The following is a 15,643-nucleotide window of genomic DNA, read 5'->3' as shown; positions in this document are numbered from 1 at the left end:
AGGGCTGGGGCTGCTGCCCAGCTTGGGGCCCGGTGCTGGAATGCATGGCTGCAGGGTCCAGGTGGGGAGTGGGATGGAGCCGCAGGCCGTTCATTTGGAGGGGCCGGGGGCGGGGGGGGCACTCTGTGCACTCCTAAGGCAGAAGCATGGGGGTCATGCGCCCAAGATTTGTGTGCAGGGTGGGGGCGGATACAGGCTGCCTGCTGCAGGCTCAGGGCTGCCTGCCCTGCTGCCCACCCCCTTGGGGCCTCTGCAGTGCCGTAGGCAGAACCCGGTGCGGCAGGACAGAGTGGGATGGTGAGGCTCGGTGCTGTCACCAGGAGCCCCGTACTGCCATGGCAAGGTGCCCTCTACCTGCACAGCAGTACCGAGGTGCACAACCCCACACTGCCACCACCACTGCTACCAGGTGAGTAGGGGCACCTTTCCATGGTGGTGAGGGGCTCCCGGTGGTGGCACCGAGCCTTCCTGACCCACCCTGCTCTGCCCTACCACACCAGGTCCCACCTGGTTGGCCAGACCCCCAGGGAGAGGGCAGCAGGGTGGGCAGCCCTGAGCCCACAGCCACCCCCCCACCTGCTAAGGGCTCCAGTTGTGCTGCCTGTGGGGGGAGGGGGGGGTGGGGCTAGGCTCTGTGCTCTGCTCCACTGCCTCCCACAGGTAGCAGCTGGGGCTCAGGTGCTGCAGGTGGGGAGTGGGGGGGGAGGGATTGAGGGGCAGTGGTATGGCCAGGGGGGCTATGGGTTGGAAGTGAGGGGCAGTGGCAGGACTGGAGGGGCTGCGGCTGTGGGGGAGTGAAGGACAATGACACGGGCAGGACACTAGCATATCAGGATTGCTTAGCACCACAAAGCAGCTGGGGGTGGGAGAGCCACATCTGGACCTGCGTCCTAGTAAGCAAAGGGGGCAGAGGGAGCTCTCATTTTCCATCAGAAAGAACCCAGAATCAAATGCCAAAATGTACGGGTATTTAGAATTTATATTACAATGACTGAAACAGAGGTGGGCTTCCAAACTGCTTTAAAATCGTAAATACAGTGAAAACTGTGTTAACTGGCATCTTACAAACTGGAATACTCTATTAACCTGAATTTCCAATATTTCCCAATACAAATCTTCACTTTAGCAACCAGAATCTTTGCCAAGTCTATCCACCATGTGCATTAAGTATTTCTGTTGTTTATGTTAGTTAGTGACGCTGCCAACAGAGGAGCTGCTAGGAGCCCTTCTAGTTGATATCTGCATAGGCGAAGGGAGAAAATTTGGGCATGCACCTCCCTCCCAGGCGGGAAAGTCTGCGGAAGAAGCAGGGGGAAGGGAAAAGGATCTGCACAGGGCATGGCAGGCTGCTGTTGTGGGTTGGGGCTGGGGCAGTGCTAGACTCTTCCTGGCAGGAGTGGCTGTACTGCACTCCTGTCTTCCTTGATAGGCATAACTCTCAGATAACCGGAATTTTTAGATAACCGGCGCCCTCTTACCCCACTTATGCCAGATAACAAAGCTTTTACTGTATATCAGTAAAACACTGTGTTCAACTGATACCACTACATATATAGGTGTTTCATTTTAATAAAGGCAAAATGTGGATTTGGGGGGTTTTAATCACAGAATTTGCTATTTTTAAACAGAGAAAACCAGGATCCATCTGGGGGATGAGCAAAATAGCTATCTTCAAAGCAAAAGGACAAAAGTGGGTGTAGAAAAAAGGAAAGAAAAGGAGCTACCAAGCAAATACAAGATGTATTGGGAGGATTCTTGTCTAGACTTACAACCTGTTAATTACCTCCCCTTCATCTTCCCCCTTCCACTGCAAGGCACATAAGCAAAGCCAGCCAAATGCCAGATCTGCCTAAAATATACCACTTATACCTGACATGTAACCACCTTCACCACTATTTCAACTTTTAGTTTAAATAGCTAAATCAGAGTTAAGGAAGGTCCCATGGGACCTTTTGGAACACGCAAGTAGGACACAATGAGCTGATGGACAGGGACGTTTAGGCTAATTTACCCTTTCTATGGTAAATTAGCCTAAACCTTTTCTATGGAAAAACAGTCTTTATAACAAGAAATTTTTTTAACATTCAAATCAAACCAGATTTTCTTGCAAATAGAAAAAAAGCATTAAACCTCAGTAATATCTTAAGGATGGGATGTAGCTGGGACTTTGCCTTTAACTCAAAATCAATACTGATGAAAGAAAAGTGCACCAAGACTCCCACCTGTATGTGTTCTTCTGTGAGCTTTCAGATGGGAGCTTTTAGTGTAGACCTTGTTGCAACCTTCATAATCACATCTGTGTATTCTGCGTTTCCTTTGTGTGTCTGGAGATTCCACAGGTAAAGGCCGTTTCCCAGGCTGCACTATAACTGAAGGGTGATTCCTGTGAAGTTAAGTCATGTGTTAAAAATGAAAAACATTTAAAACACAATAAACTTAATTATAATGATTTATGACAGAGCCTTCTATTCTTTACCATTCCATCTCTTGGCAGGGAGAACAACATTACATGTATGTGGAAAAATTCAGAACTCAGCATTTTTATGGATTTTACCAGTAATGTTTTGATGCTTGTTGGGCTTATTCACTTTGTGGTATAATAAAACCAAAGATATTCCCCTCTGCCTGCCTGGATTTTAATTTAGTTTTACTTATGAAAGCAAAGATTTTTGTTTTTCAGTTAAATATATATTAAATTTCCAGAAAACTTTAGTTTGCAAAATTGCTTTTGTTTGCAGAATTTTCCCTCTTTAAAAGACAGCCACTTTTTAAATTGAAAATAGCTTTTCTATATTCATAAATGCATATCTTTAGCTTTACAGGCAGAATCTGTATTGTTCCTGCCACTCCTTAAAAGAGTAATTATGAATTTCCTGTTTGGTGTTGGCAGAAGGGTGCGGCCTCCCTTCACCACTGATGTCAATTCCTAAAAGTAGAATTTAAGTCTGCTGTCACACCCACAGGATGTCTGAAATTGGTTCTGAAGCTTCACAAATACAATTTTCTTGACCTGAAACCCAAAGGTAAAACACATGTACGCACACACACATTTTTAGGGGTATCATCAACTGTGTATATTAAGAATCAAAAAGTTTGACTGCTTCTAAAACTGGAAACCAACATGAAACTGACCTTAGTGGCATTGATAAGACAAAAATGCATTTAAGAAAGTAAAAAACAACACCAGCACCAAGCATTAAAAATAAAAATTCACAGTGTGCCCAGGACTATTTAACTGATAAATAGGGTTGATTTGGGGGTATTTTCTAGCTTTTAAGTGAAACTGAATATGCCACATGCACATGCTAAGATTTATCCTAGAAAAACTGGTTCTACCAGCTATAATAAGCTTTATAGAATGCAAGCCTTTTTAGCAATTACTGAACTTGCCAGTTCTTTACTAGATCCAATTACGTCTAACAACATTCAAGTGTATCTAGAGGCTATTTGTTATTTAAAGCAAGTACTTTTAGGGCCTAAAGTTCCGAAATGCTGAGAACCACAGCTGCTATTAAAGTCTATAGGAGTTGTTGGTGTTCTGAGCGCTTGATAATCAAAGCCTTAGGCTCAGCAATGCAGATCACAGAATCATAGAAAATTAGGGTTGGAAGAGACCTCAGGAGGTCACCTAGTCCAACCCCTGTGTAAAGTAGAACCATCCCAGCCAAAGCTTTGTCTAGCTGGGTCTTCAAAACCTTCAAGGATGAAGAGTCTATGACCTCTTTCAGTAACCTGTTCCAATGTTTTACTCCCCTCCTAATGAGAAAATTCTTCCTATTGTCTAACCTAAATTTTCCTTGCTGCAACTTGAGAACATTGATCCTTGTTCTGTTACCTGTTACCACTGAGAACAGTCTAGATCAGGGTTTTTCAACCTTTTTTAACAAGTGTACCCCTTCTGTCTCAAAGTTTCAGCTCATGTACCCCTTTATGTTTTTGTTTTTAACGGGGGGGGGGGCACAGTAAGGGAGGGAGTGGGGCTGGGGTAGACTCTATGTAGCCAGGGTGGGGCGTGTGACAGAGCTGCTGAGCATTGGAGTGGGGGGGCTGAGGAGGCGGGGCGGTTCCTGCTGCTGCGCACACCTTGGGAGGGACATGTGCCCCAAGATCTGTGTGGGGTGAGCTGGGACAGATCAAGGCCCCAGCAGTGGGGGAGGGAGCAGGATGGGGCAGGGCCAGGGGCTGCTCAGCCAGGGCAGGATGCAGGACTGAGCCATGTAAAGTGGGGTGGCTCCTGCTGCTACATGCAACCTGGGAGGGCATGGTGGGTATGTGCCCCCAGATCTGGGGCATGGGGGTTGGAAGAGCTGCTGCTGCAGGTTGGGGTGATGGGCTCTTCCTGGCAGGGGGCTGGACCAGGCTGTGCTTGGGGTGGGCAGCAGCAGCACTAGGAAGGGGATTGGGGGCTAAGGCAAATTTTGGGGTGGCTGCAGCCCCCCCCATGGCCCCGCTCCCTTAGGCCCCTGTGCTAAGGGAGGGAGTGGGGCTGGGGCAGGGGCAGGTGCTGGTGCTGCCCAATTGGGGTGGAGCATGGGACACAGCCATGAGTGGCTTGTCTGGGGGGGTGCAGGGGGTGGCAGCTCCCATCAACTGCTTGCACCCCAGGAAGGCACAGGGCATAGTTCTCATGGAGTGGGGCGGGCTGCAGACCAGGGCAACGCCTGGCTGTTCCTGGTGGGGGCTGGGCCAGGTTGTGCTTGGGGCAGGTGGCAGCGGTGATGAGAGGGGACTACAGGAGGGGCTGCAGCCACCCCAAAATTTGTCATAGACCCACCCTCCCCCAAAACCCTGATCCCAGTGCAGCCTGGTCCAACACCCACACTGGGACCAGTGGCCTGCAGCCCACCCTGCCCCACATGCTGATTCGGGGGCACGTGTCCTCCGTGCCCTCCCAGGGTGCGGTGCAGCAGTGGGAGCTGTTACCCCCCCTGTTCTGCCTTGGCTGGGCAGCGCCTGCCCCTGCTCCTGCTCCAGCCCCACTCCCTTCCTCACTGGGGGGCCTATGGGAGCGGGGTTACTGGGCGGGCTTCAGTCACCCCAAAATTCACGGTAGCGCCCCCATCACCTTCCCAGCACCACCACCACCCACTCCAAGTGCAGCCTGGCTCAGCCCCTGCCAGGAAGAGCCTGGTACCCCAGGCCCAGCCTACCCTGTCCCATGCACAGATCCAGGGGCACATGCCCCCATTCCCCTCCCGGGGTTCACATAGCGATGGGAGCTGCCCCATCCTGGCAATCCCTATTGCAGCCCCCCACAACAAACTTACCAGCTGGACCTGGCTGCTCTCCATGTGGCTGAGCTGTGCTCCTGGCGCCCTGCATGCTGCGCTGTGGCTGCATGCATGCACGCAGAGTTCTGTGTACCCCCTATTAATCTTTTAAGTACCCCTAGGGATATGCATATCCCTGGTTGACAACCACTGGTCTAACTCCATCTTCTTATGAACGCCCCTTCAGGTAGTTGAAGGTTGCTATTAAATCCCCTCTCAGTCTTCTCTTCTCTAGATGATAAGCCCAGTTCCCTCAGAAGTCATGTCCCCCAGCCCCTGAACAATTTTTGCTGCCCTCAGCTGGACTCTCTCCAATTTATCCACATCTGTTCTGTAGTGCGGGGGACCCAAAACTGAACAAAGTACTCCAGATGTGGCCTCACCAGTGCTGAATAAAGGGGAATAATGGCTTTCCTTTACCTTGTAACCCCTTCTCTGCAGAGCTGCTGCCCAGCCAGTCAGCCCCCAGCCTATACTGGTGCATGGGATTTTTTTGTCCTGAGTGCAAGGTATATCACATTCCACTGATCTTCCTGAATCCAGAGCTAGCCATCTCATCCTAGAAGGCAATCAGGTTGGTCATGCATGACTTGCCCTTGGTGTATCCATGCTGACGGTTCCTAACCACCTTCTCCTACAAGTGCTTAGAAATGGATTCCTTGAGGATCTTCTCCATGATTCTTCCAGGGACTAAGGTGAGGCTGACTGATCTATAGTTCCCTGGATCCATTATTTTTTTCTTTTCTTAAATATAGGCACTATGTTTGGCTTTTTCCAATCATCTGGGACCTCTCCTGATCACCACGAGTTTTCAAAGATGATGGCCAATGGCTCTGCAATCACATCAACCAAGTCCCTCATCACCCTTGGGTGCATCGCATCTGGCCCCATGGACTTCTCTATGTCCTGTTTTTACAAATAGTCCCTAACCTGTTCTCTCAACTATTGGCTGCTTACTTCCTTCCCAAACTGTGATGCCAGGTGCAGTAGTTTGGGAGCTGACCTGTCACAGAAGTGAAAATTTTCTCCTGATCTGGCCACAGACAGCAACTCTTTATAGCTGTGACCAAACCCAAGTGCTTGGCTGCAGACAGCTTAAAAAATGGCTGATTGAGTGAAAAATCTGACTCCTCATTCATAGTTTCATGGTTAGTAGGGTCGGAAGGGACCTGAGCAGATCATCAAGTCCGACCCCCTGCCATGGCAGAAAAGAGTACTGGGGTCAACGACCCCAGGAAGGTGACTGTCAAGCCTTGTCTTAAGGACCCCCAGGGTAGGAGCCAGCACCACTTCTCTTGGAAGTTGGTTCCAGATCCTAGCCGCCCTGACAGTGAAGTAGCACCTCCTGATGTCTAACCTGAATTTACCCTCTGCCAGCTTGTGACCATTATTTCTAGTCACTCCTGGTAGTGCTCAGGAGAACAGGGACTCCCCCAATGCCTGCTGGTCCCCTCTAACTAGTTTGTAAATGGCCACTAGTTCTCCCCTCAGCCTTCTCTTGTGGAGGCTGAACAGGTTCAGGTCCCTTAGCCTCACCTCATAGGGCCTGCCCTGCTGCCCCCTGATCATGCAAGTGGCCCTCTTCTGGACCCTCTCCATGTTGTCCACATCCCTCTTGAAGTGCGGCGCCCAGAATTGGATGCAGTACTTCAGCTGCAGCCTGACCAGTGCCGCATAGAGGGGGAGGATCACCTCCTTGGACCTGCCTGAGATGCATCTGTGGACGGATGACAAGATGCGGTTGGCCGTCCTGAATGCATCCCCACACTGCCAGCCCATGTTCATCTTGGAGTCAATGATGACTCCAAGGTCCTTTTCTGCCTCTGCACTGACGAGAAGGGAGTTCCCCAGCCTGTAGGTATGGTGCTGGTTCTTCCTCCTCAGGTGCAGCACCTGGCACTTGTCAGTGCTGAATCCCATCCTATTCTCGTCTGCCCACCCCGTAACCTGTCTAGGTCCGATTGCAGCCTATTCCTCCCTTCTAGCATGCCCACATCCCCCCTCATCTTAGTGTCATCAGCAAATTTGAACAGGGTGCTTTTCATCCCCTCGTCCAAGTCACTGATGAAGATGTTGAACAATGCGGGACCAAGGACAAAGTCCTGGGGGACCCCACTGCCCACATCCTTCCAGGTCGAAAATGACCCATCCACCACCACTCTCTGGGTGTGGCCCTCCAGCCAGTTGGCAACCCAATTGACTGTGTAGGTGTCGACATCACAGTCCCCCAGTTTTTTAATAAGAACAGGGTGAGAGACAGTGTCAAAGGCCTTCCGAAATTCCAGAAAGACTATGTTCACTGCTACCCCTTTATCTAAGGATTTGGTGACCTGGTTGTAGAAGGCCACCAGGTTGGTCTGACAGGACCTGCCTCTAATGAACCCATGTTGGTTGCCCCTAAGCATAATCTCCCCAGCTGGCCCCTCGTGGACATGTGCCAGAATAATTTTCTCAAAAAGCTTACCTAGGATCTAGGTAAGACTAACTGGCCTATAGTTCCCCAGGTCCTCCTTCCTCTCTTGTTTGAAGGTGGGAGCCACGAGAGCCACTCTAAAGCATCTGGAGCATCTTGTGTATCAGGGTCTCTGTGCTTAAAAATGGCAGTGGGGTGGCTTTAACTAAAGCTCGTTGAACTACCTTTTAACTAAAGCTTGAACTCCAGCAGACTCAATTAATCAAGTCTGCTCCAACACGCTATAACTACAGTGTATCCGGGCAGCCTTGCTGCCCAATATTTCTCTTTCAGAAAGACATTCATATGTTTATATTTCAAAAATCATGTCATGATTATTTTTAAAACCATCCCATTGTCCCCACTCCCACACTATGATGGTAGCATAAGTCAAACTTTTAACTCACATAAACAAGAAAATGAAGTCAAGGATACATGTTATATTTGTTCTATTTACATCTGTCTGATGTTTAATTTAGGAAGAACTTATGCAGACGATATAGCTAAACTATTCAGCCCACTAAAGCTCACTGTAAAATATCCACAACTTTCACACACACTGAATACAAATTAATGTTATAAATAATGTCAGGTTGCAAAACAGATTCTATAAATTAGAAAATGCTCAACCTACACTTTCCTGGTTCATCTTAATTTACTCTCTTTGGGTATCTAAACATGTGTTCTGATGCATTCTAATTAGAATGCTTCAGAGCAGACTTGATTAACTGGGTCTGCATCACACTCAGATTAGAAAGCTGTAGCACAGGGGTGAGCAATTATTTTAGCTGGAGGACTGCTTACTGAGTTTTGGCAAGCTGTTGAAGGTTTAATGGGTAGCCCCACCCCTTGACAGGTGCCCTGCCCCCTGGTTGCCACCTTGTGACCAGAAGTCCCACCCTATAATCTCTGAAATTTGCCACCAGAAGTTGCCCCCCTTGTCTCTGGAAGTACTCATTTCAGCAAGGGGTTTTGCCAGCTTAGAACCAGAAAAATACCAAATTACATTCTAAAAATCAAACATCTACAACATTCGTTAACTGGATTAAAAAAAATATTTTTGTCCCGATTTACAAGTGTTTGTGTAGTGTACACAGAGGTGATTGCACAATAGCTTAAAATTGTGTGTTGTGGGGTTGGTGGGTATAGATTTGTGGGGCATTGTGGGTATGTGGGGAAGGTGTGGGTCTGTGGGGGCGGTGGATAGGTGTGGGTGTGGATATGGGATTTGTGGGGAGCTATGTGGGAGGGTGGCTGGGTTGGATGAGGGAATGTGGGGGTCTGTGTATGTGGCAGTGCATCGGGGGTCCCTCCCACCCCGCACACACGCAGTCTCTCCCTCATTGCTCTACATCTCTCTCCCTCTCCCTCCCTCCTTGCAGGGACATGTGCATACCTCCCACTCTCCTGCCCTGGGGTACCAGTGAGGGTCCCATACTCCCACAGTCCAGCCGTGCAGCTGGGAGCCATCTGGTGTGGGAGTGACCAACAGTAATGCGGGAAAATGGCAGCCAGGTGCAGGGGGGAGTGGCAGCAAGTGGGCACGCAGGAGCCCAGTGATAGTGGGGTGGGAGTGCAGGACCTGTACCAATGTCCCAGGGCCACTGCTGGCAGGGCCCAGAGCACGGTGGCAGGAGCATGGGCATGGGCTGGCAGGGGCTCTATGGAGCCAGGCTGGATCCCCAGTCTCCCTGCTGGCGCAGCCTGGCCTGGCTCCACAGAGCCCTGCCAGATAGGGCCCAGTGCTCCTGTCACCCTGCTCCGGGCCCCACCAGTCCTGACCCCAGGACACTGGCACAGTCCGTGTGCTCCCACCCAGCTGCTGCTGCACTCCTGTGTCTGCTCACCTACTTGCTGCCACTTCCCTGCTGCCTACTGCCACTTTCACGCTTACCTGCCCCTCACCACAGCACTCCAGGCACCACATGGTTCCTGATTGCATGGACTCAGAAGGAGCTGGCCTGGCCCAGCCTTGAGCACTGGGGTGATTGCCTGTGGTCCTCCCCTGCCTCCCTCCTCCCCCTCCTTAGTTGAAGTCCTCTCTCTGGTGGGGGGAGACAGGAACAGCCCCAGGGTCCTGCCAGGGTACATACAGTGGCAGGAGCCCCCCTTCCTCTGTGTGCCTGGATGAGCCACCTGGGCTCTGACTCTCCGCCGGACCAGCTTGGCTGGGGCCCCACTCACCCTGTGGCAGGGCACACAAGGGCATAGGTGGCAAAAGAAGGGAGGCCAACAGGGCTTAGCCCCCACACATGCAGGGCAACAGTAGGGCCACAAGGCAGACTGGCTGTGGGCTTCTGGGGGCTGCAGCAGGGGTGGGGTGGGATGAATGCGCAGTGGTAAAGGGAGGAGTGGAGCAGGGGCCGATGCTGTGCAGCTGGGGTGGGCGTGGGATGGAGCCATGAGCAGCTCGCCCAGGGGGTGCAAAGAGGGGGGGGCATGCAGCCCAAGAAGGCACAGGAGACACGTGCCCCCAGATCTGCATGTGGGCAAGGCTGGGGCAGCACCAGGCTCTTCCTGTTGCAGCGGCAGTGCTGGGAGTGGGTGGGGCAGGGCTAAAGCAAATTTTCAGGTACCTGCAGCCCTCCCCATAGCCCTGCTCCCAGTGCCACTGTCTGGCTCAAGAGCTGCACTGGGAAAAGCCTGGCAATGCCCCAGTCCATCCTGCCCCGTGTGCAGATCCAAATGCACACACCTCCCATGCCCTCCTGGGCTGCAGGCCCCCTGCCCCCTAAATGAGCCACTTGGGGCTCTGTCCTGCACCTGCCCCAGCTGTGCAGGACCTGCCTGTGCTTCACTCCCTCACTCGCCGCTGGTGGGGCGAAGGGGGGGGCAGGGCAGATTGAGGCCCCAGTGGTGAGGGAGGGAACGGGGCACATGCCCCCCAGGCCTCCGCTTGTCCCACTACCCAGCCTGACTAGGCCCACTCCCCCCAGCCTCTGCTCCTGCCTGTGCCCCAATCCATCTCTCACAACTAAGGCCTCCATCTGCCCTGCCCCCACCATGGTCCTTTCCCCACAGACCTACCTGCTGGGGGAACATGCCCCCAAATAATTTTTTCTCCTTCTGCCTCAATCTGCCCACCCCCACCCACTCCTTCCCACAGACTGCCCAGCGGGGCTGGGGGTAAATCTTGACTTCACTTTTTGAATTAATCTCCCACCCAAAAAGGTTGGCGACCACTCCTTTAAACACTGTAGCTCAGCTTTTCAGCTCAGCTTTTACCACTGTTTAGTACCAGTTCAAAGAACATGTGTGGCACTTGCGATGCTCTGGAAGCACTGAACATTCAAAGATTAATGTAACATTTGTTTAAGTGCTATATGAATAGTTGTGTTCCTGGTCCAGTGACTGTTTCCTGTCTAAACTGCAGTCCATATGGGTAATCAGTTCAATTCACTAATACAGTTGTGACAAGTCTGTGGAAGTATCAGCCATGGTGGGGAAACAGCATTTATTTTGTTTAGGTTTCACAGATCCGGACAACAAAGGAGGAAGCTGTTTAAATAATCAGCTCTTTTTATACATGCAGATCAGATACAAAGGGACAAAAACTTGAGTATTGTACCCGCCAGGTCTCAGTCCCAACATATAAGATAGGTAGGTACCTGGGTAAATGTGCTTGTCATCTATATACAGCTCTATGATACATTTTCTCTTTAATGGTTTTGTCTAACTGAACAGTACCTGGCTTTGTGAAAGCTGGCTGGCCACCAGCTGACTTGATTACTGTCCCTGAGAGATATTGGAGCAGTCGGTGCACAACCAAACTCAGACCTGCAGAGATGATCACAGGGGAATGCAACCTAAAGCTCCTGTCTATAGGGAGAGGAATGTTTATCCCCATACCAAGAAGGGTCATGTCTAGTAGTCATTATATGGGTGCCCTTAAGGAGGCCAGGAAGAGCAATGGAGTAATTAACCCCAAAACTGTGATGCCTACCACTAGTTATTATCTTAGGAGACATCAAGAGAAGGCTGCTATCTCAGTGAGGTGAAAGGCCTGCTGGTGACATGTGTAGATGTCAAACTGTTTCTGGTGACCCTAGGCTGCTGGATTCAGGGATTTACTGTAGGAATCTGACTTGGATCACTTTCTCTCACCCGGGATTGGTGCTTCTGTTCCATATGGTGCTCCTGGGAGGGGGATGAGATTTTGGGGCCATGTGCCATTAGCAGTCTTCTCCAATTCCTGCTACAGCTGCTCTGATGGCTCCCAGGCATTCCCACCAGAGTGTCTGCTGCTGCTTTGGCAGAAGTATGGGCCAGACTTTTAGAATGTTCAGGGATTTTAGCAGGCTGCCAAAAATTTCCTGAGGAACATGGGAGAACGAAAATGGTGATTTTTAATACAATTTAGTACGTCTGATTGGAATTTGTTGGGGGTGGGAAAGCACATCTGTATTCTCACAGGTTCTCCCCCATATCAAGAGCTAGGAACAAACAATAGAATTGTTAATCCTCCTCTAAGAAAAGGTTGCCAAAATCTTTTTAAATAGATCTCATTTTGACAATCTAAATATAGACGTAATTATGATCTGCTGATATACTTTCAGGTTACCACCGTCTAGTACCTGTTCAAATTATACGATCAATTCCACAAAATTTCACCTGGAGAACTACACTGATATGCACCAAGGGTTCTATTTACCGTGGTTTATAGGACTAGGACCAATGTATAGTGAATTCCTAAAGTTACAAGTAAAGCAGATTTGTATAGTTCCTGTGTATGTTGTGAACATGCTGATAACTCTATTGCCAAAAACAAAGGTGAGATTACATCTCACATCATGGTGGGAGTGAGGAGGGAACCTAAACACAAAAACTTAATTCAGTTACCAACTGCAACCTATGTTTATGATATTTTTATTGGGTGCTTCAAAGCACACTGGCTTTTCCTTCAAAGGATACACATATATAGTTAAAAAATGTTGTTATATTTTATTCTTCAGCTGAAAATAGGTAGTTTTGGACTATCATTAATTACTCACTCTTGCAACATTACTTGGGGAGGAGACAGTGAAGTCATCAATGGAGGTGACATTTGTTCAGGATAGAAGTCAGTCCTAGGTGATTCGGTTCCTGGTTCTACTTTAATAGTTTTCTTTAATAGAGGTTTTTCATAAGATTCAATTACAGGCACTAGAAAAAAAGAAAAATCAAGTATGTAAAGAGCTATACAAGTTAAATGATATAGGCAACATCTAGATCTGAAAATGTAAAAATTGACCAGCTCAAGTCTTGTATACAACTCTCATTAAAACAAGACTTCTAGTTTTTGGTCTGCCTCCTGATGAATTTGAATTCAACACAAATCTCTTATCTTGACTAGGTGTAATCTGGATTGCCTCTTTTAGGATCAACAGATATATATGGGTATAAATAAGTGCAGAATCTAACCCATAAAGTCTAACCAGAATTTGCATAGCAAATACTTCATGTTTTAGCATAAGAATTACTGTCCTGATTTTTCATTTCCTAAAATGAAAATCACTTACCCAAAATAATACTTGGATATACAATTATTTGACATAAAAGAGAAACAAAACAGCAGCACCACCTACCTGGTACACTACTTGGATTCTCCAATTCATCAGCAAGAACCGTAGGCATCATTAGAGGTTGTTGGAGATGAGGAGTATACATGAAGGGAACAGGCTGGACCACAAGTGGCTGTATAACTGGGAGTATTCCAGGGCTTCTAAGTCCATGGTGTGAAAGAGCCGCCATAACTGGAGGGATTGTTAATGGTAAGGGAAATGGCTGTACTCCAGGAGGTGGTGGTGTGTATTTTTTCATAGGTGGGCTGGGTGAGGACAGAGTTAGTCCAGGTGAAGCTCTTCTGTGTACAGTCTGAAATTTTAGTGGGGAAGGAGAACTTTCAGCTGAAGGTGGTGAGCTTCGTTTGTTCATTGTTAGATCTACTGGCTCCATCTGGATTCCATTAGATAGTCCTTCTGGGGTTGAATAGAATTTATTGTGCAACATATTTGGTGTAGAATAAATGACGCTGTATTTGTTTGGCTTAATTTGATCCATGTAATTGGATGGGTATGACTGGAGAAACAAGGAGGGAGAAGAGGAGAATTAAAACAGAAACCATACGTTCTAAAAAATTCTAGCGCTAAAATTACTGATGGCTGGTCAAGTGAGGCAAACTAATAATAAAAAAGGCAAAGGCATACTACATTCATGTAATCCTTTTTTTGTTAGAGGGAGAGCAATTCAAGTCTGATTCTCTAATCGTCTGGAAATCAGTAATCAGCATGCAACAAAAGAAAAGAAAGTGCAGTATATAGATCCTCCAGATTTATTTAATTATTAAGACGTTTTATCTAAGAAAAAGTGCTTTACAAACATGTAGTAAACTTTCATCCATTCTGCGTTATAAACAAGATAAGGAAAGTAGGATTATGCTAGATTGCTACAGAGATGCATAAACTGAGGCACCCTGAGGTTAAATAAGAACACAATTAAGCTGGAACTAGATTCTAGCAGTTCTAAACCTCAGTCAGTTATGCCTATAATTGGAAAGCACTTACTATCCCTCTTCACTAAAACCAAAGTCTATTCTAAACAAAATACTTTACAACTGAATCCTATAAGCAAGTTCAGAAGCAGTCAATGTAAGAAGTTAGAGTTCAACAAATACATTTCAAGTGTTTTTTCTTGAGAAGATTAGGAGGGAAATGCAACTAACTTACTATTTTGGAAAGGTATGTAATCTTGTAAAAGGGACAAAAGGTTTGATCCTCTGATATACTTAATGAGTATTTCCTGATTGTTAATAAGAATTCATGATGCTCATTCTATTTGAAAATTAGACTTTAATAATGCCTTTCACACTGAAGGAAAACATGTTCTTGAATAATAAATAACCTGTGGGGTCCTATTTTAAACCACTCCTGTCATAAAAAACATTTAAAAACAAATTAAATTAATACAGAGCACCATAGTACTCTGGGATGCCTTCAGATCCTTTTAAGGTTGTTACAGGTACCATGCAGCATTTGGTGTGCAAACATCTGTATGAGATTCACAAGATAAACTCTGGTATTTCAAATTGGAATATACCATGTCAAAAACCTGCTATGGTCTTTCCAAGTTCTTTGCAACAGAAGAATTGTTCTATTATTTTTCCATAATCAAAGAAATGAGTGAAAGCTGAAGGCTGGCATTTTCCTAAGGGTGCCTCAAGTCTAAGATGGATAAAAGCCACTGCTTTAATAGATAATTACTTTTAGAAGCCTATAAAATGTTCTAAGACAGGAAATGTACATAGTATAGTTTATACATTCTACTTTTTTAAAATATTACTTTGATTTCAGCATCTTTATGAAATATATTTGCGTATATTTTCCTTGGGTGTATAAGGTCTCACTTTGCAGCCATGCTTTCCCGCTGCCCTGAGGCTCTGGGGCTCTGCCTGTCCCCACTCACCCCAGCTCTTGCTGCAGCTGTCCCAGGAGTGGCTGATGCCAGTTCCCTGTGCATCGTGCCCTGGTCCAGGCAGCTGGTGTTGGCAGCTCCCAGGCCCGCTCCAGCACGGGCTGGGGTGAGTGCAGAGAAGTGGAGCCTCAGGTGCTGCGGGGTACAGCACTTATCCCAGCCCTGGCTGCAGAGGCCTGGGAGTTGCTGGCACCAGCTGCCTACTGCCACTGGGCTGCACCATACCCTGAACCCCCCAGGGCCCTGCCTATCTCCACTTACTCCAGCCCCAGCTGCAATGGCCTCGGGAGCTGCCAGTGCCAGCTGTCTCAACCAAAGCATGGTGCAGCCCAGCTACTACAGGGAGCTGGCATCAGCTGCTCCTGGGACAGCTGCAGCAGGAGGTGGGGCCAGTGGGGATAGGGAGAGCCCTGGGGGTTTGGGGAATGGTGCAGCTTAGTGGCTACAGGCAGCTAGTGCTTGCAGCTCCTGG

At 48.3% G+C, this 15,643-nt stretch overlaps 1 protein-coding gene across 6 annotated transcripts in view; it reads right to left on the bottom strand.

Annotated features, from left to right (window-relative positions):
- KLF3 (KLF transcription factor 3) overlaps positions 1 to 15,643 on the bottom strand; it is a 41,819-nt gene that overhangs the window by 3,846 nt on the left and 22,330 nt on the right. For all 6 annotated transcript variants that reach the window (XM_090035751.1, XM_090035752.1, XM_090035754.1 and 3 more), the window contains 3 exons: positions 13,287 to 13,779; positions 12,714 to 12,864; positions 2,223 to 2,383 (listed from right to left, as the gene is read on the bottom strand). In XM_090035751.1, coding sequence (XP_089891877.1) covers positions 2,223 to 2,383; positions 12,714 to 12,864; positions 13,287 to 13,779 — 805 coding nt within the window. The remainder of the gene's footprint in view (positions 1 to 2,222; positions 2,384 to 12,713; positions 12,865 to 13,286; positions 13,780 to 15,643) is intronic.

The sequence above is a fragment of the Crocodylus siamensis genome, chromosome 2 (genome assembly GCF_052110815.1).
Source record: "Crocodylus siamensis isolate JL-2025a chromosome 2, ASM5211081v1, whole genome shotgun sequence".
NCBI lineage: Eukaryota > Metazoa > Chordata > Crocodylia > Crocodylidae > Crocodylus > Crocodylus siamensis.
The sequence above is the reverse complement of the archived record's forward strand: the minus strand, read 5'-3'. Positions and strand labels throughout refer to the sequence as shown.